Source organism: Papilio machaon, chromosome W (genome assembly GCF_912999745.1).
Source record: "Papilio machaon chromosome W, ilPapMach1.1, whole genome shotgun sequence".
Classification (NCBI taxonomy): domain Eukaryota; kingdom Metazoa; phylum Arthropoda; class Insecta; order Lepidoptera; family Papilionidae; genus Papilio; species Papilio machaon.
This window is the reverse complement of record NC_060015.1, coordinates 547,197-570,547: the sequence shown is the minus strand read 5'-3', so window position 1 is coordinate 570,547 and position 23,351 is coordinate 547,197. Positions and strand designations below refer to the sequence as shown.

Genomic DNA, 23,351 nt, shown 5'->3' with positions numbered 1-23,351 from the left:
AATTCATATTTTAAGTTCACATTTTTATAATATGTGCATAATTTTTTTTTTTTTTTTTTGGTAGGGGAGATGTAAAGAAATTGTATTTCTTTAAGAAAAATATTAATTTATTAATTACATTTATTTTTTCTGTAAAGAAATTGTATCTCGCCTGCATTTCTTCATTTTATTATCTGGCATCATTTTGACGTTGACAGTTAAGAGAATTTTAATGTAAAAATAGTTAAAAACTTTAAAAAGGTTAAGAAAAGTAAGAGGAATTAACTTTAATTGTCGTTTCTTCACTTTTTTAGCAACACAATTGTGCTTTAATTCCGAATTACAATAAAATCGTCTTATATTTATTTATGAATAATTATAAATTATTTCAATGCGTACATTTGAACATTTTAGTACATAGGAACAAGAAAGAACACTTTGCAAATATCAAATACACTGCACATTAAACACTGAAACATTTTAAAACTTATCACCAATAAAAAAAGAAAACATTTTGCAAATCAATTTATGATTTTTTTTTTACGTGAAACATGATAATATGAGTAAATAAATCAAAAACGGCTTAACTGAACACGGATACAAAAATATCATATCGTAATTTAAGCCGTTCTTAATAAATTAATACAATTTAAACATCCTGCATAATATTCCAAATTTTTATAATTATTATAGAAAAAGTAACTTAAAAAAAAACAATTTCAAACAAAAGGCACTCAAAAGTAACGTAAAAAAACAATTTCAAACAAAATGCACTCAAAAGTAACGTAAAAAAAACAATTTCAAACAAAATTCACTCAAAAGTAACATAAAAAAACAATTTCAAACAAAATGCATTCAAAAGTACCATAAAAAACAATCTCAAACAAAATACACTAAAAAGAAACAAAATAATGTCATGAAAACTTCTTTCTTTCTTTCTTCTCTCTTTCAAAAACCCTCTAAACTCTAAAGAAAGTTCTCTTCTTTCTTGTAACATGTCTATATTGTATAATTATTGTTATTTCGCAGTCGGTGTCGGCCGAAGTAAATAGGTGACATTTTATATTTGAGATGTATTAGACATACTTACGTTTATGTCCCTACTTAGGCCGAAACCGACTCCAAAATTACAATAATTATACAATATAGACATGTTACAAGAAAGAAGAGAACTTTCTTTAGAGTTTAGAGGGTTTTTGAAAGAGAGAAGAAAGAAAGAAAGAAGTTTTCATGACATTATTTTGTTTCTTTTTAGTGTATTTTGTTTGAGATTGTTTTTTATGGTACTTTTGAATGCATTTTGTTTGAAATTGTTTTTTTATGTTACTTTTGAGTGAATTTTGTTTGAAATTGTTTTTTTTACGTTACTTTTGAGTGCATTTTGTTTGAAATTGTTTTTTTACGTTACTTTTGAGTGCCTTTTGTTTGAAATTGTTTTTTTTTAAGTTACTTTTGAGCGCATTTTGTTTGAGATAGTTTTTTTTTGTTTTGAAGTCGGCTATTTTTTTTCTTAAAATGTTTGTTTTATTTCTCAATTTTTAGTGAATTTGAAGTTTAATTACAAATTTCCTTAATACGTATAAGGACATAAATAAGACAAATAAAGAAAAGGACTTTCCTATTTAATATGTGTGTACTTCAATTCAAAAACTAATTTAGAATACACCAGATAACCACTTATCCTTTAAACAATGAAATAATTATCAAAATCGGTATACAAATTGAAAATTAACGAACTAATACATCGTAGCGTGCCTTTAATTTTGTCCAGCCGCGCGCCGCAGTAGCATTTTTCGAATGCGCGTAGTTTTTAATAATTTAATATCTTCCAAACTATTGATCAGAATTACATAGTTTAAAGGCTAATGTAATCTGCATTTAATACTCTAGCCATCAAACATATTTATTTGGATAAGGATTCATATCGAATATAATATAATAGCGCCGTAAGCTTACGACGCTGTTTTTCGTGTGCAATTTAATCGAAGTTTGTTCATAATAACATGGTTTTTGTGAGACATCCATAGATGATAGATATATGCCACCTGAGACTTTTATTTAGCAAATTTAAGGATCTATAATTACTCGATACATCATTTTAATGTAGGTCATATAGTTTGACCTACGTAAGCCCAGAAAGCAAATTTGTGCTATTCATTGTAACGCGATGTAGCATTTTTCGTTTCCGCGTAATTTTATTCTTACGATATCTCCTAAACTATTAGACAGAATGATATAGTTTCAATTGCAAATATAATCTACATTAAATTCTCTTGATAATGAACATATTTATTTACATAAGGGTTAATACTGAACTTGAATAATAGCGTCGGAAATAGGGCAAGAATTTAATTAATGTTTCGTAAAGAAAAGAATGGTTATTGTGAGAAAACTATAAAAGATAGATATATGCTATCGCGGACTTTTATTTAGCACATTTAAAGAGCTACAATTCGCCATACGTCATTTTGATGTAGGTCTTATAGTTTAGCCTACGTAAGCGCTGAACGCAAAAATGTCCCTAATTTTCGCAACAAATTTTGAAGCTTATTCAAAATCTACTAGTCTTCTAGTTATTTAAAAAAAAAAACAAAAAAATGGGACCCACCTGCAAGCACTTCCTTTCGATTAAAATAATTTTTATCAAAATCGGACCACCAGGGGCGGAGATTCGCGGTAACACACATAAAAAAAAAAAAAAAAAATTCAGTCGAATTGATAACCTCCTTCTTTTTGAAGTCGGCTAAAAAACAACATTATGAGACATTATCATTTAATATATATATAGAATTAGTTTATCATTTATAATTGAAGAAATTATTACAATCAATTTAAATCAACTTGTATATATATTTTTTCAGTTTCATTTACTGAAATAAAAAAAAGAAAAGAAAAAACAAAAAAAACTATCTCAAACAAAATGCGCTTAAAAGTAACTTAAAAAAAACAATTTCAAACAAAATGCACTCAAAAGTAACGTAAAAAAACAATTTCAAACAAAATTCACTCAAAAGTAACATAAAAAAACAATTTCAAAAAAAATGCATTCAAAAGTACCATAAAAAACAATCTCAAACAAAATACACTAAAAAGAAACAAAATAATGTCATGAAAACTTCTTTCTTTCTTTCTTCTCTCTTTCAAAAACCCTCTAAACTCTAAAGAAAGTTCTCTTCTTTCTTGTAACATGTCTATATTGTATAATTATTGTTATTTCGCAGTCGGTGTCGGCCGAAGGAAATAGGTGACATTTTATATTTGTGATGTATTAGACATACTTACGGTTATGTCTCTACTTAGGCCGAAACCGACTCCAAAATAACAATAATTATACAATATAGACATGTTACAAGAAAGAAGAGAACTTTCTTTAGAGTTTAGAGGGTTTTTGAAAGAGAGAAGAAAGAAAGAAAGAAGTTTTCATGACATTATTTTGTTTCTTTTTAGTGTATTTTGTTTGAGATTGTTTTTTATGGTACTTTTGAATGCATTTTTTTTGAAATTGTTTTTTTATGTTACTTTTGAGTGAATTTTGTTTGAAATTGTTTTTTTACGTTACTTTTGAGTGCATTTTGTTTGAAATTGTTTTTTTTAAGTTACTTTTAAGCGCATTTTGTTTGAGATAGTTTTTTTTGTTTTGAAGTCGGCTATTTTTTTTTTCTTAAAATGTTTGTTTTATTTCTCAATTTTTAGTGAATTTGAAGTTTAATTACAAATTTCCTTAATACGTATAAGGACATAAATAAGACAAATAAAGAAAAGGACTTTCCTATTTAATATGTGTGTACTTCAATTCAAAAACTAATTTAGAATACACCAGATAACCACTTATCCTTTAAACAATGAAATAATTATCAAAATCGGTATACAAATTGAAAATTAACGAACTAATACATCGTAGCGTGCCTTTAATTTTGTCCAGCCGCGCGCCGCAGTAGCATTTTTCGAATGCGCGTAGTTTTTAATAATTTAATATCTTCCAAACTATTGATCAGAATTACATAGTTTAAAGGCTAATGTAATCTGCATTTAATACTCTAGCCATCAAACATATTTATTTGGATAAGGATTCATATCGAATATAATATAATAGCGCCGTAAGCTTACGACGCTGTTTTTCGTGTGCAATTTAATCGAAGTTTGTTCATAATAACATGGTTTTTGTGAGACATCCATAGATGATAGATATATGCCACCTAAGACTTTTATTTAGCAAATTTAAGGATCTATAATTACTCGATACATCATTTTAATGTAGGTCATATAGTTTGACCTACGTAAGCCCAGAAAGCAAATTTGTGCTATTCATTGTAACGCGATGTAGCATTTTTCGTTTCCGCGTAATTTTATTCTTACGATATCTCCTAAACTATTAGACAGAATGATATAGTTTCAATTGCAAATATAATCTACATTAAATTCTCTTGATAATGAACATATTTATTTACATAAGGGTTAATACTGAACTTGAATAATAGCGTCGGAAATAGGGCATGAATTTAATTAATGTTTCTAAAGAAAAAAATGGTTATTGTGAGAAAACTATAAAAGATAGATATATGCTATCGCGGACTTTTATTTAGCACATTTAAAGAGCTACAATTCGCCATACATCATTTTTATGTAGGTCCTATAGTTTAGCCTACGTAAGCGCTGAAAGCAAAAATGTCCCTAATTTCCGCAACAAATTTTGAAGCTATATTCAAAATCTACTAGTCTACTAGTTATTTAAAAAAAAAACAAAAAAATGGGACCCACCTGCAAGCACTTCCTTTCGATTAAAATAATTTTTATCAAAATCGGACCACCAGGGGCCGAGTTTCGCGGTAACACACATAAAAAAAAAAAAAAATACAGTCGAATTGATAACCTCCTTCTTTTTGAAGTCGGCTAAAAATGCAATATTAAGGGACAACACAAATGTAATATAAAATAATCAAAAGTTAATATTTTGGATTTACCAAAAAAAAAGGCTCGTAACAATTAAAAAATGTTACTTGCTTTTATGTCAACATTGTTAAAATAAAAAAAAGTATATATAAAATATAACTGTATGTATGTATGTAGGAATTATAACAAAACAGTACATTATTGAAATTGATTTCAAAATTGAAAAATAATTAATTTAAATTCAGTGACACAGTACATTGTTCACACAACCATTTTTGTCAGATTATTTAAATATACTTTGATATAATTATTGCTTCAAATTATTTAGAAAGGCATTAAATTGATGTATACTCCACAATGTACTCGATCCGTTGATCAAATGAAAGCTATGTAAGACTGTTTGCACTGTTTGCGTGTCGGGCGATGAACACAACAAACGCACACTAACGAGCGGCGGACACCTAACAAATAAGTTCGTATCATTTCCATTTTTTACAAATAAACACGTTACAAAACACTGTACCCTTACAACTGACCGATGATTGTAATCAAGGAAGTATTAGCGTGGGGCGGACGCGACGTCACGTGTAGTAGACGCGTGGGTCACGTGTAGTAGACGCGTGGGTCACGTGTAGCAGACGCGTGGGTCACGCGGCATGTCCGACGCAGCTCGGCCCCACGCCGACTCCTAGTCGTCCGACATGAACGAGTTCTGCGACTTGAGCTCCTCCAGCCTCGTGATCTGCTGCCGCAGGTACATCACTCTACACAAAAATTATAAAAATTAATATAAATAAATTACGTTAATTTATATACATAGTGTATAATAATATATAATTGTATATTTACTTTTGTTCCTGCAGCGTAGCCTGTATCTCTGTGTGGCGCACCAGCGAGCGCGCGCACTTGAGCTCTGCGGAGACGCGCGTGCACTGCAGACAGCCCAGCTGGTACGCCTCCTCTGTGAACTTGTTCGCCTGCAAACAAACATCATTCTCACTGTACATACAGTCAGCTTTGCTCGAGGTATTCTACATTGAAGGCGCAGAACACAACTAAAGGGATTCGGAGACGAAACTGACATAAATTCACAGTAGTCTTGTAAGATTAATGTCGGTGTAAGCGGAGGTTGGTACAGAGTGGTACAGACGTAGATACCTGTTTCTCGAGTATGTCGGCGGGCCAGGCGGCGACGTGCGCGGTGAGGTCCGCGCGCACGTAGTTCATCAGGGAGGGGGTCAGCATGGGTACGGCGTGCTGCAGCGGACCCCCCACAACCGACGAGTAGCTGCCCAGGCACTCCACTGTTACATCACAAACACGCACAATCTTTAAAACTATACATATTTTGCTAGCTTATCAAGTTTCAGACAGTCTCAGATTTGAACGTAACCCAAACACGTGTCGGCACTTACTCTTCCTGGGCAGCGCCGCGTCGAGGTGGAGGGGCGGCGCATGGGGGTCCGTGTTCTCCGAATGCGTCGGCGTAGGGGGTCCGGCGTCGCGGTGCGGCGTACACCCGCCCGTGTCCGTGCACGCCGCGCCCGCCAGGCTCGTCGCGCCCCCCGCCATGCCCGTCGCACCCCCCGTGCCCGTCGCAGCCGACACCCCGCTGCCCATCGACACCGGCGTGGCCACGATGCGCGGTAACGCCGCCGCCAGCAGCGATCCCGTCTGATAATACAAGGAACATATAGTAATTATCTATAACGTATGTTGTGAAAGTATTTGTGTGTTTTACTCACGGGCTGGTTAGAGTTGTCGAGCACGACGACGGGGGGCACGGCGTTGTCGGAGCGCGGGGGGTCGCGAGCGTACGAGCCCTCCGACAGCGGCGTGCTGCGGTCAGGCGAGATGTCCATGTCCTGAGGCTGGCCATCTGACCACACAATGCACACACATTCAACACAAACATTCTCATACACATACAAGTACACATTTAAGTAACAAAATGTCACAAATAACAAAACTATCTCAGTATCAAATATATTGGAAAAACAATTCAAACAAGCTGATTTAGTGAAAGTTAACTGAAGCAAGGGTATATTTCATTTCACCTGACATCTTTTTCACAAGATATTAAGTTGTATCCAATACAATTTAATTATAAAAAATATATATCTGCATAGTGCAGTACTCACCCTTGGCATCGTGCGAGTATTTGGGTCGCTGTCGTTCGTGCGGATGCGAGTCATCATCTCGTCCGCTCCAGTATCGGTCGGAGGCGTTGTTGGAGCGCTTGCTGCGTGACTGCTCCGACTCTCGCCGTCCTGACCGCGACCGCGACCTTTTCTCTGTGTCACGATCTGTACATACCACACGAAACTTGTATAACAACAATTAGATTCATTATACAACATACATCCTTCCCGCAACTTTCAATTGGAATGAACATGAGCTGAAAACCAACTACAGTTTCATTTGAAATAATTTGGACAAATAAATACATCTTAGTGTCATTGTTTCTTGCAAATATATATCCAGAGCGAGCTTTGAAAAAAAAAAACGTAGTAATTATATGTTTTGGTGCATGTCTTACAAAGGTACAAAGTAAGTCTGCGCATGCGTAGTAACCGCCTGTCCTACGCTATCTCCTGCCAGTCGATTTACAATGTTAAAGCAGTAGCAAATCACAGATTACTTATCTTACGTTGTTATCCTATGTAATGTTACAAGTTAGTATATTACTTCAATAATTTTAAAGCTTATGTAGAAAATGGATGAAAATGAAATACAATCAAATTAAAAATATCATTAAGAAGTCTAGTTATGAAATTACTATAATCACAGGTGGGCACAGTTAATCGAAAAGTTAACTTCGTTAATCGTTAATTTGTTAATTAAAAAATTAACTTCGTTAATCGTTAAAGCGTTAAATTCTCAAAAATTTAACGCAAGTTAAAGTTAATCGTTAACAGTTAACCATACCAAAATTATACATACTAATTTCACACGTATGTGGCGACACTTGTTTAAAATAGTAATTTGACTATACATTCTATAACACATTAGTATTAGAGATAAGTATGAATGCATTATATTATAGAACTTCACATATATCAATTATCAACTCGTTCGTTCACCATTCGAGTCGCGGACAGTCGCCCAACATAGTTGAACTTACGAGCGTGGCGTGGTGCGTAATTCAAACAAAATGACAGCACGTCTCCAAGTTTCTAATTTAACGATTAACGGACTTTTATTAACGGAAGTTGAGTTTAACGGAAGTTAACAAAAGCAAAGTTAAGCAAAATGTTAACTTCGTTAATTAACGATTAACGGATTAACGAGTTAATGCCCAGCTCTGACTATAATGTTAAATTTAAATAAATATTAAAACAATTGTAAATAACCAACAACAGAAGAAGTAACTAACTTACTTGATGATAGTTAGTATGGGAAGACCTAATACTGGGACATTGAGTCAATGACACATGACAATGTTTTGGTTATGCTAGTGATCAATTTATTTAATGTCACGTCATGATCTTACTAAACTTTTGTATAAATATGGCGCGTTTATATTGGTCCGGGAGCCAGCGACAGATTTTCACGACCAATCCCCTCCCAATCGAAAATTCGTAAAATGCATAAAGGACTTATACTATGAATACTCGCGACCGTCAGCTGCGACTCCGTGGGTGGGGTGGGCAGTGGCAACCTCAAAACATGAAGAAAAAAAATTTTTTTCAGTGATTTCCTCTCAAATAAAAATTTACCTGGTGATCGTTTATATGCTACTATGAATGAAAATTAATGCCAGCTTGCTGTATCTCGGTGGAAAGTTTGTCAGCTGGCACCTTGAAATGGTCCGGAAGCCAGCCACAGATTTTCATGACCAAGTCCCTCCCAATCGAAAATTCGTAAATTGCATAAGGGACTTCTACTATGAATACTTGCGACCGTCAGCTGCGACTCCGTGGGTGGGTTGGGCAGTGGCAGCCTCCCAAACATGCAGAAAAAAAAATTTTTTCAGTCATTTCCTCTCATTTGAAAATTTATCAGAGTATAGTTTATGTAGTATTTTGAAAGAAAAACATAGTCAGCTGACCATAACACGGTGGATTATACGTCAGCTGGCTCCTTAACATGAATTTTTTTTTTATTTTTCAGTGATTTCCTCTCAACTAAAAATTTACCTGGTGATCGTTTATATGCTACTATTAATGAAAATTAATGTCAGCTTGCTGTATCTCGGTGGAAAGTTTGTCAGCTGGCACCTTGAAAGGTGTAACGCAACAGCATCTATGACCCACTGAAACTTATCAGCTGACGACTTTTCCCTTGACTTACAGCTAGCTGATTTTTTTATTATTTATTAAAGTATTTTAACAATTCCCTGATGAATCTTACATCAGAAGTGGGATAGGATCCGCGTGATTCTATCCACTTTGCTCACTCTGTGTTTGTGTTTGTATTTTTGTGAAAATAAATGCAAAGAGAAAAATGTCAGATCGTTACCGTGATCATAATAATCGTCGTAGTAGTAGTAAGTTGAGTCGAAATCAGAATCGTACCAGTGTTCGCTAAGCAAGGGTAGCGTGGACCAAGCCGTGTATTCTGCATGGGAATATGTGAGTAGTGAGACTCACGCGCTGTTTGTGTATTTCACAGCAGACAGGATTGTGGACGCAATCTATTCAATTTGTACTGCGGTAAGATCGAACCAATATTTTTAAATTTCAAGTTTTGATGCCAAATAAGACATCATCAGACTTTTCAATTAATTTAAAGATGTGTTCTATATTTCAAACTGAAATTGAATACCTCGATCAGTTTATTAGTGAGGGTCAGGTAAGACCGAGTCGTGATAAGATTAAAAGCCTTTGCCTGAGTCAGATGGATGTCATTATGTCGTAATAGTCATTGATGCCCTTTATTAGTTCAGTTTGCTTTGTCCATGTATTTTCGGGATGGTCTGCGTTGCGTAGACTGCGGGATACCCAACTGCAGAAGTGAGATAGTAAATGAACTGTGAGACGTTTTGTATCCGGAGATGCTTCTAGGGTATCTTCAGGACTGACAAACTGCGGGTTGCCATTAATATCATTTAGAGGACGGACTGCGGGTTGCCATTAATATCATTTAGAGGACGGACTGCGGGACGCTCCTATCGGCAACGGACTGCGGGACGCTTGCCCTACATGGTCTTGTGAAGTAAAGTATTGAACGGACTGCGGGACGTTCAGCATCTGGCATACTGCGGGCTGCCATTAATATCATGTAGAGGACGGACTGCGGGACGCTTCTATCGGCAACGGACTGCGGGACGCTTGCCCTACATGGTCTTGTGGCAATATGTATTGTGCAAAATGTGGCAATTAAGGCATTGAACGGACTACGAGCAGCGCGCCACAGCCGCGCCGGCTTACGAGCAGCGCGCCACAGCCGCGCCTGCCTACGAGCAGCGCGCCACAGCCGCGCCTGCCTACGAGCAGCGCGCCACAGCCGCGCCTGTCTACGAGCAGCGCGCCACAGCCGCGCCTGTCTACGAGCAGCGCGCCACAGCCGCGCCTGTCTACGAGCAGCGCGCCACAGCCGCGCCTGTCTACGAGCAGCGCGCCACAGCCGCGCCTGTCTACGAGCAGCGCGCCACAGCCGCGCCTGTCTACGACCAGCGCGCCACAGCCGCGCCTGTCTACGACCAGCGCGCCACAGCCGCGCCTGTCTACGACCAGCGCGCCACAGCCGCGCCTGTCTACTAGCAGCGCGCCACAGCCGCGCCTGTCTACGACCAGCGCGCCACAGCCGCGCCTGTCTACGAGCAGCGCGCCACAGCCGCGCCTGTCTACGAGCAGCGCGCCACAGCCGCGCCTGTCTACGAGCAGCGCGCCACAGCCGCGCCTATCGACGAGCAGCGCGCCACAGCCGCGCCTGCATACAAGCAGCGCGCCACAGCCGCGCCTGTCGCCGAACAGCGCGCCAGTGCAGCACCTGTCGCGAGCAGCGCGCCAATGCAGCACCTGTTGCCGAGCAGCGCGCCAGTGCAGCACCTGACGACGAGCAGCGCGCCCGCATCGCGCCTGCCAACGAGCTGGTATCGAAAGACTCTATGCCATTGTTACAGACGAATTCCAGTGTTGAAGATGCTGGAAAAACGAGCCCGAGGACGGTCTCATGTCAGGAGGGGCCGTGTTAGGACTGTTGAGGGTAGCCTCACAAAAGGTTTTATAAGGAAGTATGCGCTGCTGCTCGAGGCAGTCTCTTTCCATCCGTCATTGCGGAACGTCTGACATTTTTGTTTACTTACGTTCGGTTTGAGTTTATACTACAGCGAGGATTATTATGAAGTAGAGTCAAATTCATTATTTCGCTGTTATTTTAATTATTTTAAAATACTTTTGCATCAAATATCTTACAGTATATACTAGCGCGGATATTGTGACGACACACTTTACATTACACTAGCACAGCCAGCTGACGTATAATCCACCGTGTTATGGTCAGCTGACTATGTTTTTCTTTCAAAATACAACATAAACTATATATACTCTGATAAATTTTCAAATGAGAGGAAATGACTGAAAAAATTTTTTCTTTCTCCATGTTTGGGAGGCTGCCACTGCCCACCCCACCCACCTTGTCGCAGCTGACGGTCGCGAGTATTCATAGTATAAGTCCCTTATGCATTTTACGAAGTTTCGCTCGAGAGGAAATAATTGACAAAAATATGCACCTGGCTCCCGGACCATATGTATAAGTTCGCCATTCGACCTGAGATATAAAGTGTCTTAACAAATATTGTTTAAATCTTTTTTAGTTTTAAGATTTACATATTTTTATAAATATTTCTAGCTAATTCATACATATTCAAATAAAATTTTTACTCACAATCTATTAAAATCATAAAATTAAAGCCCATAAAAAATATAAATCTAAGGCCAACAATGCGGTTGTTACTGTGGTTATCGAATGCAATAACTCATATTGTTCTCACTGATTTTTTAAAAAGAATCAATAGAAATGTCATAGCAGTTGAAATGCCGAGTTTTCAATCACTATATTACAGGTTTATGATAGAAATGGATGATGAAATTGCAAGATGGATCAATTATCTGGTCAAGGTTGCGGGAATATCCCGGATGCGGGTTTCACAGGACCGATCATTGTGGCGATCTTTGGGGGAGGCCTATGCCCAGCAGTTGGCGTTACGAGGCTGAATGGATGGATGGATGATAGAAATAATTTTGATAGTTGAATATAAAAATATAACTTATGTAAGATAAATCTAGTAAAAATTTAAAAATTTATACATTAATGAGTAAACATATCATAAACATTAAATATATCTAGAACTTCAAATAATATTAGCTTAAACTGACACTGAACAGTATCCAAAATGCGTTAATGAATTTAGAGCTAAAAATTGTAAGTTATAAAAACTCAATAGTCAATATAGGGTCAATTGCAAGCACTTAATGTTATCTAGGTCTCTGATAATACAATCTAGAATAATAACTTGTAATTTTATAATATATTTACACTAACAGTTTTAGCGAAAAGTTAGTTGGATTAAATTAGTATGTATAATGTAGTATGTGTAAAAGTTAGTGAGTTTTATACGGAATAAAACAAATTTTTGCCAGAGAGGGAAGAGACGTGTAATGCGAGTTGATCGATAACAGCGAACAGAATGACAGAGTTAAAAATTAATTTATATTAACAAATCTTAATTCTATGACGGTAATCCTAAAATTACGCCGTTGCTCGTCGTAAAATGGTAGGCGTTGTGAAACGGCGAATTGGCGCGAACATGCCCCCGGGCGTTGAAGGCTCGTCCTTCAACAAAACTAGATGTCGTCTTGAGGCAGCGGGCAGATCTTGCTAAAGGCGCGGCGTACGACTCCTGTCGCAGTCCGCACGTCAGCCACGCGGGATACTCCGTCCGCTCCGGGATGGACTGCCACGACTCGACCCAGCCGCCATTTCAGCGGCGGTAGATTGTCCTCCTTCAGGATGACGAGGACGCCTTCCTGTAAAGGGTTGACATCAGAGCGCCATTTCGTCCTCAACTGTAGTTCCGATATATACTCCTTGCTCCATCTGCGCCAAAAGTGTTGGCGGAGTTGCTCCAAATGTTGGTATCGGCTCAGTGTTCCTGTGACGTGTTGCTCGTAGCAGTCAGTCGGCAGCGCGGTGAGAGGGCGGCCGATGAGGAAGTGTCCCGGCGTCAATGGAAGCAGGTCGCTAGGATCTGCTGAGAGCGGCGTTAGCGGACGTGAGTTGAGAACTGCCTCAATTTGGACCAGCACAGTGTTTAATTCCTCGTATGTGAGGTTACAATTACCAAGAATTCGTTTGAGATGGAACTTTACAGATTTAACGCCTGCCTCCCATAGACCACCGAAATGAGGGGCGTGAGGAGGTAGGAAATGGAAATCAATACCTTCAGGAGCTAGGTCACCAGGCAGCGAATTGTTACAACTTTTAATAAAACGACCGATTTCATTATACGCACCTACGAATGAGGTCCCGTTATCGGAATAAATGTGTTTAGGTTTGCCGCGACGTGACATAAATCGACGAAGAGCCGACATAAAATTATTACTTGTCAAATCACCTACTAACTCAATGTGCATGGCCTTAGTAACGAAACACACGAAAACAATAATATAAACTTTGACAAGTTTACAGCCGCGTCCTTGTCTACTGGCTGACATGATAGGTCCGGCGTAGTCGATGCCAACGGTCTCGAAGGGATAGCCACTCGCGGTCACACGTCGCTGCGGCAGGTTACCCATGATAGGATTCACTACCTTTCCCTTAAATCTACAACATAAATGACAATTACGAAAAGTTCGTTTAGCTAAATTTAGACCACCGATTGGCCAGTAAGTTTCTCTAATTGAAGTCAATAATAAACGAGGGCCAGCATGTAAAAGTTTTACATGCATATATTTAAAAAGTATTTTTGTTAAATGATGAGTGGACTGTAATAAAATAGGATGCTTCTTTTCATAAGAAAACAATGAATTACCTAAGCGACCGCCGACACGCATTACTTTGTTATTGTCTAAACGGATTAAATTTTAATAGTTGATTCTTTGCGGGCAAGCGCTTATTCTGCAATAAAATATTGTATTCATTAAATGACTCGATTTGTAATAATTTTATTAAAACAATTAAAGAATTTTCAAGCTCTTCATTGGTTGGAAATTGTGTTGGTGGACGCTGTTTTTTACAAATATTAATAAATCTTAAAACATACGCACCATGCGTTGTAATCTTACAAAATTAGAAAAACGTTCGAAATTGATTAAAGATCTATTAGAGTGATTATTAATTAAAGTAATTTCAGTACGCGTTTCAGGTAAACGCTCATTTGGCGTTAGATTTTTTGGCCAAGAAGAACTATCATTCTTTAGAAACTGAGGGCCTGACCACCACATGTCGAGATCGCGTATCTTATCAATCGTGACACCGCGTGAGACGTAATCTGCCGGGTTCAAATCAGTAGGAACATGACGCCAAATGTGTGAGCTAGTTTTATCTACTATTTCGGCTGCGCGGTTACGCACAAACGGTTGTAATTTATTTGGCAACATCTTTAACCAGACTAAGACGATAGTGGAGTCTGTCCAAAAAGTTACTGATCTTACTTGCACTCGTAGAGAACGTAACACCTTTTCGTATAGGCGCACTCCGACGAGCGCAGCGCACAGCTCGAGTCTCGGGATCGTGGTGGGCTTTATAGGCGCCACACGACTTTTTGCTGAAAGCAACCGCACCAAAACAACATTATTACTTGAACTACGAACGTATAAACATGCGCCGTAGGCAGATTGCGATGCGTCACAAAAAATATGTAAATCAATTGAGTCATAACTATTGCAAAGTACAAGACGAGGAATACGCAAAGAACTTAATAAAGGCAAGCTGTCTGCAATTATTTGCCATAATTTAATAATTTCTGTAGGCAGTGGATCGTCCCACGAAAGTTTAAGAAGCCATAATTTTTGCATTAATATTTTCATGGAAATAATGCAGGGAGCTAAGAGACCTAGCGGGTCAAATATTTGTGAAATGACTGAAAGAAGTCCTCGCTTAGTTAATTTATTTAATTTAATATTATTTGTAGAAAAATGCAAATCATCTGATTCGATAAGCCAACTGAGACCCAATGTTTTACAAGGTTCTGTGGACCCAATGTATAAATTTAATGAGGGGTCATCGGACTTTAAAATCACTCGAGGTTCATTCGATTGCTCTTTGAATTTTCTCTCTAGAGAAAGTAAACAATGCTTGGCGCGCTGCAGCGAGCCGCCTAATACATCAGGTGACTGCGTCAGTGGCAACCTGACACAGAACCGACCGTCTGCCTGACGAGATGTTTTTTTGATAAAATGTTCTTCGCACATTTTCTCTTCTTCGGAGAAAGATGAAGACTGAGGGCTGACCTCCTCGAGGTGCCAAAACCGCATTAACAGGGTTTGAATGTCATCACTGGAATCATTGCACGAAGAAACATCATTATTTGATTTTACCGACACAAAATTAGACTTAAAGTCAGAAGTCGAGCGCGCTTGGCCACTATTATACAAAGGGCCTGAAACTAGCCACCCTAGACTAGATTCAAATAGCACGGGTTTCCCGGCTCCTAAACTAATTTTACGTAGCCCTAATAAATCCCAGAAAACATCCGCACCAATAATTAAATCCACCGAAGATGGAGTGTGGAAGTTGGGATCCGCTAAACAAAGGTTGCTAGGTAAATTTAAGTCTTTTAAAATTATTTGCTGACTGGGCACATCGTCAGTTATATTCGGCAAAACAAAACAGAAAATCTTTGTCGAAAAGTTTTCATTTAAAGACTTAATGGGTAAACAACACATTTCGCCTATATGCGATTTTGAATTATTTATACCCAGAAGTGACTCGTTTACCTTAATTGTAGGTAAATTTAACGATTCTTTCAATCGTTCACTAATAAGGCATGAAGTGCTGCCGCTGTCGAGCACAGCGCGGGCGAGTCGCTCGCCGCCGCGGTTGTCGATAATTTTTATAAGGGAAGTGGCTAAGAGTACCTGCGTTCTGTTGGGCAAGTAGGTTGAAAGTTGAGCAGACAACGTGACATTACCAGAGGGCTCGTCACTGCTTTGTGTCGGGTTTGCGGGAGAAAGTGCGGAGCGGTCCTCAGTGTTAGAACATACATTAGTTGTTGGCTTATACTTCAGATCTGGAATGTGAATTAGAACATTATGTCGCTTTTTACATATTTTACAACCCGTAGTTCTACAATTGTTTGCATAGTGACCTGAACGTAAACAATTGAAACAAACCTTTAATTTGTGTAAAAGTTCCAAACGCTGTTCGTAAGTAAGTTCTAAAAACTTGGGACAATTGCTTAATTTATGTTCGCATTTGCAATTAGGACATAACTGTAACGAAGGCTTCTCGTTATTTTGAATTATTGAACATTGTGCAATCGACACCATACTCTTAATATTGCTTGTCCTCTTTTGTGCAGGTTGAGAACAACGAGATAGTTCTAAAGTTTCTAAAAGGTCTGCACGATTTCGAAGAAATGTTAGAAATAATTGAAATGAAATGGCAGTATTACAGTCCAACCTACCTTTATATTCCTCCCACTCACGATACGTTTTTGAATCTAATTTATGGCTAATTATGTATATTAATAACGTATCCCAGTAACTTACAGGTTCTCCTAACGATTCTAAAGCCCTAACATTTTTATTTATCGTATCAATTGTACGCTTTAAAATATAATTCGACTCTTTAGTAATTGTCTCGATGTTAAATATTGCAGCAACATGATTCTGTATCAATAGCCTTTTGTTATCAAACCGGTCGCATAACAAATTCCAAGCAATTAAGTAATTACCGGCTGAAAATTCAATAGATTGAATAACCACAGCGGCTGTCCCTTCGAGCGACGCGCGAAGATAATGAAACTTATTTATATTATCTATACTATCGTTCGAGTGTATTAAGCTACAAAAAGTGTCTCTAAACTCAAGCCAATTATCATATGAACCACTAAACTTAGGTAGCTGTATAGTAGGCAATTTAACGATATTATTGTTGCACTGTGAACTACTGCAACTTAGTGCGCTTTTGTTTTGCTCACTATTATCATGACGCATTATTAAGTCTTGCGCCTTTGCAACAATTTTAAAATAAATTGACTCGAAATCGGTACGTTCGCTAATTTGACTGTCAATATCGTCGGCTAAACACTCTAAACGTAGTTGGACCTCATCGTAGTTTGTATATAAAATATCAATTTTACTTACGCGGGTCTTCAATTCGCTAACCTGGGACGAAGTTAAAGGCTCCTTTAAATCGCTGATGTAATTACTCTCTTCCCCCCGGACTGCCGTAAGGTGTAGACGTCTTTCGTGTGTTTTGTTTTTCGACAAAAATATATTAAATTTAAATCAGTTTAATGTGGACAAAATAATAGGAGTGCATAAAAGTGTGGAGTTAATAAACAAAAAGAAGAAACAAACAACTATGATCGGACTTATGCGACCCTGGTACCGTGAGTCGAACAAAATTATTTTGTAATAATAAATTCATTAAGAAGACCCCGCCCACATCGTTGTAATTGGTCAACCCTACTTTCATTTGGTTTACGGAAGACGCGCACACGCACTTCGCTACGCCCTTGAGATTAAGACCCGTTCACACGGTACATATTTATATTTATAAAAAAAATAAAAAACAAAATAAAAAAAAAGTATTTTGAACTATTTCTATATTACAAAGGACAACTTAACACGATGAACAAATCGCAACCAGAGGACATGACAGAATCCAACCCACAGACGTCTTTAGTCACAGCGCGCGACAAACGAAAAAAGGCAAATGTAGACTTTAGTGTCGAATTCAACTATTTTAAAGAGGAGATGAGGGAGCTCATTATCTCTAGAACGTCGGCACAAGAACAAGAACTTAAAAAGATTGCTCCAACTCTAATAGAAATACAGCAATCTAATCGTAATATAGAAAACTCAATAGCTTTTCTCACGGCGCAGAATGAAGAATACAAGAAACAAATTGAGAAACTGCAACGTCAAGCACAAGAGGATAAAAAATATGTTACACTTTTAGAAGAAAAAATTGAAGACATGCAAAAGGGAATGAGAAAAACTTGCTTTGAGGTAAAGAATGTACCAAAAAAAGAATCCGAAACAAAAGAAGATCTAATTGATATGATAACGTGCTTAACAAAAAATATTGGATGTGAAGTTGATAAGAAAGACATAAAGGACATCTACAGAGTCCGTGGAAAAAAGGATGGAGCGCAAAAAACACCTATCGTAGTTGAAACAGTCTCAACTATCTTAAAAAATGACATACTCAAGATGTCTAAAAGCTTCAATATACGACATAAAGATAAAATCAGTGCTCGCCATTTGGGACTACGTTCTGGAGAAGACACACCAGTATTTATAACAGAAAATCTAACAGCAAAGTCAGCCAGACTGTACTTTTTGGGTAGAGATCTGGTAAAATCTAACTCCTATAAATTCTGTTGGACTGCATACGGGAAGGTATATGTCAGAAAGGACGAAAAGTCTCCTGTTGTACTAATTAAAAATGAATCGCAAATTCAACAACTAATGCAAGCTGGCTGACTATATGATCTTCAACCTTTTAGTATTTTTATTATTTTTATTATTACCTCTGTGCGATTTGATTTGTTTTACATATTGTATCAAAACCTCATACGCTCTGAAACAATATTCACTCACAATTCCATTACTTCACCAGTTACCTTCATGTGCCAATTCATAACAAATATTAACCTATCTCTGCCTCTAAAAATTAATTGCAAACTAACATCTGTTTTCTCATATGACCAACAGAATATACATAAAATAAATACAACTAATATATCTTACTTTAAATTATATCATGGATAATCAACTAATTACTTTACATGAAATAGACGAATCTAGCTCTGCAAAATCAATAATTTGTGATATAGATGATTTGAGTAAAAACACAATCTGTAAGAGTGATCTAACAGTTATAACTCAGAACATTAGGAGCATTTATAAAAACTTCGACGATCTACAAATTTCATTAACCAATTTTAAAAATGACTTTGATGTATTAGTACTAACAGAATGTCAATTAGACCTTAATAAAACAATTCCTATGTTAGATAATTATACAACATATAATACTTTAAAACACTTAAACAAAAATGATGGGGTTACTGTATACGTTAAAACTGATCTTAGACCTAAAATATTTGAAATTGATTTGGCACATGCATCTTGTGTACAAATAGATATACTTAATTACAGCATATTAGGAATATATAGATCACCCTCAACAACGAATGCTGAAAATTTCATTGACTCACTTCGTTTACACCTCAATACTTTTGATAAGCATAAAAATATTATATTAACGGGCGACTTAAATATTAATCTTATACCTAAAATCAACGAATCGAGTACAGAATATAATAACAGACATAATTACCTTAACATGTTATCTGAACAAGGCTTACTACCCGGACATTTAAATCCAACTCGAGGAAACAGCTGTCTAGACCACTTCATGTTAAAACTAGATAAGATGATTTCTGCTACGGTAGCCACCTTAAATACTACAATTACAGATCATCGAATGATTTTATTATGCTTAGCTAAAGTTAAGGACGTAATATCCTCCCCTAGCACTAAAACTATATTCGATATGGAAAACGCCTTAATCAGCCTGGCAAATAAAAATTTATCCGAACTATTACATTATGATGACCCGAATAAAATAACAGAAAGTCTTATAGAAAAAATTAGTGAATCAATTAGCGAAAACACAAAAACAATAAAAAAGACTAAAATTACTAGAAATATTAAGCCTTGGATTACGACGGGTATATTACGCTGTATTCGGAACAGAAACAAAATGCAAATGAAACTAAAACTAAATCCTTGTGATGAGATTCTGAAAATAACTTATAAGCGGTATCGCAACTACTGCAATAACCTTATTAAAAAACTTAAACGTGACTATGAAAGAAATTTATTGTTAGTAAAAGACCCGAAAAAACTTTGGAATAATATCAAAAGCATTGCTCACATTAAGACTGACAAGAGCGCCAACACTGAACTATTAAAAATTGACCAAGACCCTCTCGTGTCTGTAAATCGTGTGAATACCTACTTTGCTAGCATTGGAGAGGAATTAGCTAAAAATATTTTAAACGACGCTCAAACAATTCCCAGTGATACTAACGAAAATAAGTACAACTCTCCGAATCACCTTACATCTTTAGCCATGCTCGACACGGATGTTGAAGAGGTTGGCCATATTTTAATGTCTCTAAAATCTGACAGTGCGGCAGGCTGGGACAATATAACATCCAAATTTCTAAAGTCGGCAAAAGAGATAGTCGTTCCTATCATTTGTCATTTAGTGAACACTTGCTTCGCGAAAGGAATTTTCCCAAAGTTGTTAAAGAGATCAATTATTACACCGGTATACAAGGGTGGTCACCGTGACGATGTAAGCAATTATAGGCCTATCTCGGTTCTTCCTGTTGTATCTAAAATTTTAGAAAAACTGATGAATAAACGGTTAATAAATTATTTTAACAAATATGAAATTCTATCCCGCTCACAATATGGATTCAGACAAGGGAAATGTACACAAGATGCAATTTTAGAATTAACTTCAAAAATAACTGATGCTCTAGACCATAAAAAGAAATGTTTGACCGTATTTTTGGATTTAAAAAAGGCCTTCGATACCGTCTGTGTTACCACCCTTATCAGAAAATTGGAAAGACTTGGTGTAAGGGGAAACCAGTTAACCCTACTACAAGATTATTTAAGCAACCGTACTCAAAGGGTAAAAATAGGAAAATACACTAGTGATGATCTCAAAATATCATTTGGTGTACCACAAGGCAGTGTTTTAGGCCCCACCTTATTCTTAGCGTATCTCAATGATTTGTGCAACCTAAATCTAAATAAAGGACACGTTATATCGTACGCGGACGATACAGCATTAGTCTTCGTTGGGGATACTTGGGAGGAAACACGTAGTGCAGCTGAACTTGGTTTGCGCAAAGTAACAAAATGGCTTAAATCTAATCTATTAACTCTAAACACATCAAAAACCAATTACATATGCTTTTCAATCAACAACCGTACACAACCGTTAAACTTCAATATAAAGATTCATGACTGCAGTAACGTGAATAACGACTGTCTCTGCCCTAGTATTGAGCAGGTTGGTTGTACCAAATATCTTGGACTAATGATCGATCAAAGATTATCTTGGCACAATCATGTTGAATTATCTACAAACAGAATACGAAAACTAATTTGGATTTTTAAAACTATCAGAAACATAGCCTTTAGTAAGCTTTTAAATCAAGTGTACATGGCTCTTGCGCAGTCGATTCTGACATACTGCATCCCTGTTTGGGGTGGTACTAACAAAGTTAAGCTCTTAGAGCTAGAACGCAGCCAACGATCCCTAATAAAAGTCATGTACCATAAGCCCTATAGGTATCCTACGAGATTACTTTACGCTGACAGCAAGTTGTTGAGCATTAGGAAATTATACATACTACACTTGTTAATAACAAAACACAAATCAGTTTTCTATAATTCTAAATTGGATACTAGAAGAAGCAAAAAAGCAATCAATGAAGGTATGGTAAAAACATGTTTTGCTTGGCGTCAATATAAAAAACAATCAGAATACATATACAATAAAACCAATAAAATTCTAAATATGTCACATTTGAACCTACATGATTTAAAAAATATTGTTACGAATTGGCTTAATCAACTAGAATATGATGAAGTAGAAATGTTACTTAACGCACCATAACAGACACATTCAGAAACAAAATAGACCAAAATACTCACACTACTAGTTCCACGCATACACTTTCATGCACTTGCAGTTTAAACGCACACAACACAACACAACAACACGCGCGCATTTACACTTAAAAGCAAACACACATGCAATGTATTAGTCTAAGTCATAACGAAATGTAACAAAATAAAAATGTATAAAATTTCATATGTTATGGAAGAACGGGGCATCCTGACACAAGTATGTACTTACTTAAAAGGGTGCCTCAACCTAAAATTTGTTTGTAATAATTGTGTTTTGAAATAAATAAAATTTATTATTATTATTATTATTATTATTATTAATTACTAAATACAGTTAGGCGACCTTTATAACTCGCTCGCTTTTTAATTAATTCCCTCTCCTCGGTCATTGTATATGGAAAAAGGCAAAAATCTGAAAATTTACAAAAATAATCTTAAAGTAAACTAAACAACACTACACAAATAATCAAAATACTAATAAACTTCCATTAAACACTGTGCGGTGCTGAGTATGTTTGTCCGTTTCTTTGTTCTCAAGATGTCCTTCACACGACCTCCGGACGAACTAATGTCTTCTTCAAGATCTTCGTAAAATCCGTAGAAATCGAGAAATTATTTACTCCACTGGTTATTAACAATATATAATTTGGCTCGAAGCTGACCATGTAAAAGTTAGTGAGTTTTATACGGAATAAAACAAATTTTTGCCAGAGAGGGAAGAGACGTGTAATGCGAGTTGATCGATAACAGCGAACAGAATGACAGAGTTAAAAATTAATTTATATTAACAAATCTTAATTCTATGACGGTAATCCTAAAATTACGCCGTTGCTCGTCGTAAAATGGTAGGCGTTGTGAAACGGCGAATTGGCGCGAACAGTATGCAATAAAGTTTCTTAACTCTATTCATTGTTTTGTCAGAATTTAAGAAAAGTGAAAGAAAGCTCTGTAAAAAAGTTACATCTCTTGTGAGTCAGATATGATAATCTTATTATTTTGTATAGAAAAAGTTGGCAAACAAACAAGCAAGCAGCCACTTGACTCTACTACAATTTGCAGATGATTTATCACTATCAGCAGACTAACTAAACACCAGTGTATATCTGAAACACACTAAGCCTCATCAATAGTATAGTGTCTATTTGGCATGAACAAAATTAGAACAGGTATTGATTGCTCAGCTTTGACAACATCTTTGATTAACCATGGACTAAAATGTTATTTTACTTTTACCCTATAATAAAAAACCACTTTAGTTTATTCCTAACAATAAATCAATAAACAATAAATGCTATTGTGCCAGTGACATTTGTTTACATCAATATTAGCTTCTATAGCACATTTTTCTTCTATAGCATAATTTAAGTTGTATTGAGACAAATGTAAATTGCTATTGACAAATAAGTAAACTTATAAATTGGACATACTGCTGACATAAATTTCCCTTCCACTTTCTAGTTCTATACTCTATAGGTACATGCTATTCAGTAGAAAGACATACTTGATGTACATTAGAAAATGTTATATGTTGGAACATTTAACCTGTTCTTTAAATTATAATGTAGGAGGTTTATTTTATATTAAAAACTTGTGACAAACATCCCATAAATATTTTGTTAGCAAACTGAAATACAGTAAAAGTAC

At 36.6% G+C, this 23,351-nt stretch overlaps 2 protein-coding genes across 2 annotated transcripts in view; both read right to left on the bottom strand.

Annotated features, from left to right (window-relative positions):
* Positions 1-5,143: 5,143 nt before the first annotated feature.
* LOC123723264 (WW domain-containing adapter protein with coiled-coil homolog) overlaps positions 5,144-23,351 on the bottom strand; it is a 53,909-nt gene continuing 35,701 nt past the window's right edge. Inside the window, exons 5-10 of the mRNA XM_045685840.1 lie at positions 7,011-7,175; positions 6,615-6,748; positions 6,285-6,543; positions 6,028-6,173; positions 5,719-5,846; positions 5,144-5,633 (exon numbers count right to left, since the gene is read on the bottom strand). Of these exons, the coding sequence (XP_045541796.1) occupies positions 5,558-5,633; positions 5,719-5,846; positions 6,028-6,173; positions 6,285-6,543; positions 6,615-6,748; positions 7,011-7,175 (908 nt within the window). The 3' untranslated portion in view covers positions 5,144-5,557. The remainder of the gene's footprint in view (positions 5,634-5,718; positions 5,847-6,027; positions 6,174-6,284; positions 6,544-6,614; positions 6,749-7,010; positions 7,176-23,351) is intronic.
* Positions 12,558-16,931, bottom strand: LOC123723265. Its single transcript, XM_045685841.1, has 4 exons — positions 16,442-16,931; positions 15,894-16,045; positions 14,469-14,581; positions 12,558-13,638 (listed from the first exon to the last, which is right to left on the bottom strand). Exon 4 carries the CDS (start codon positions 13,608-13,610, stop codon positions 12,660-12,662), a length of 951 nt encoding a protein of 316 aa, XP_045541797.1. The 5' UTR covers positions 13,611-13,638; positions 14,469-14,581; positions 15,894-16,045; positions 16,442-16,931; the 3' UTR covers positions 12,558-12,659.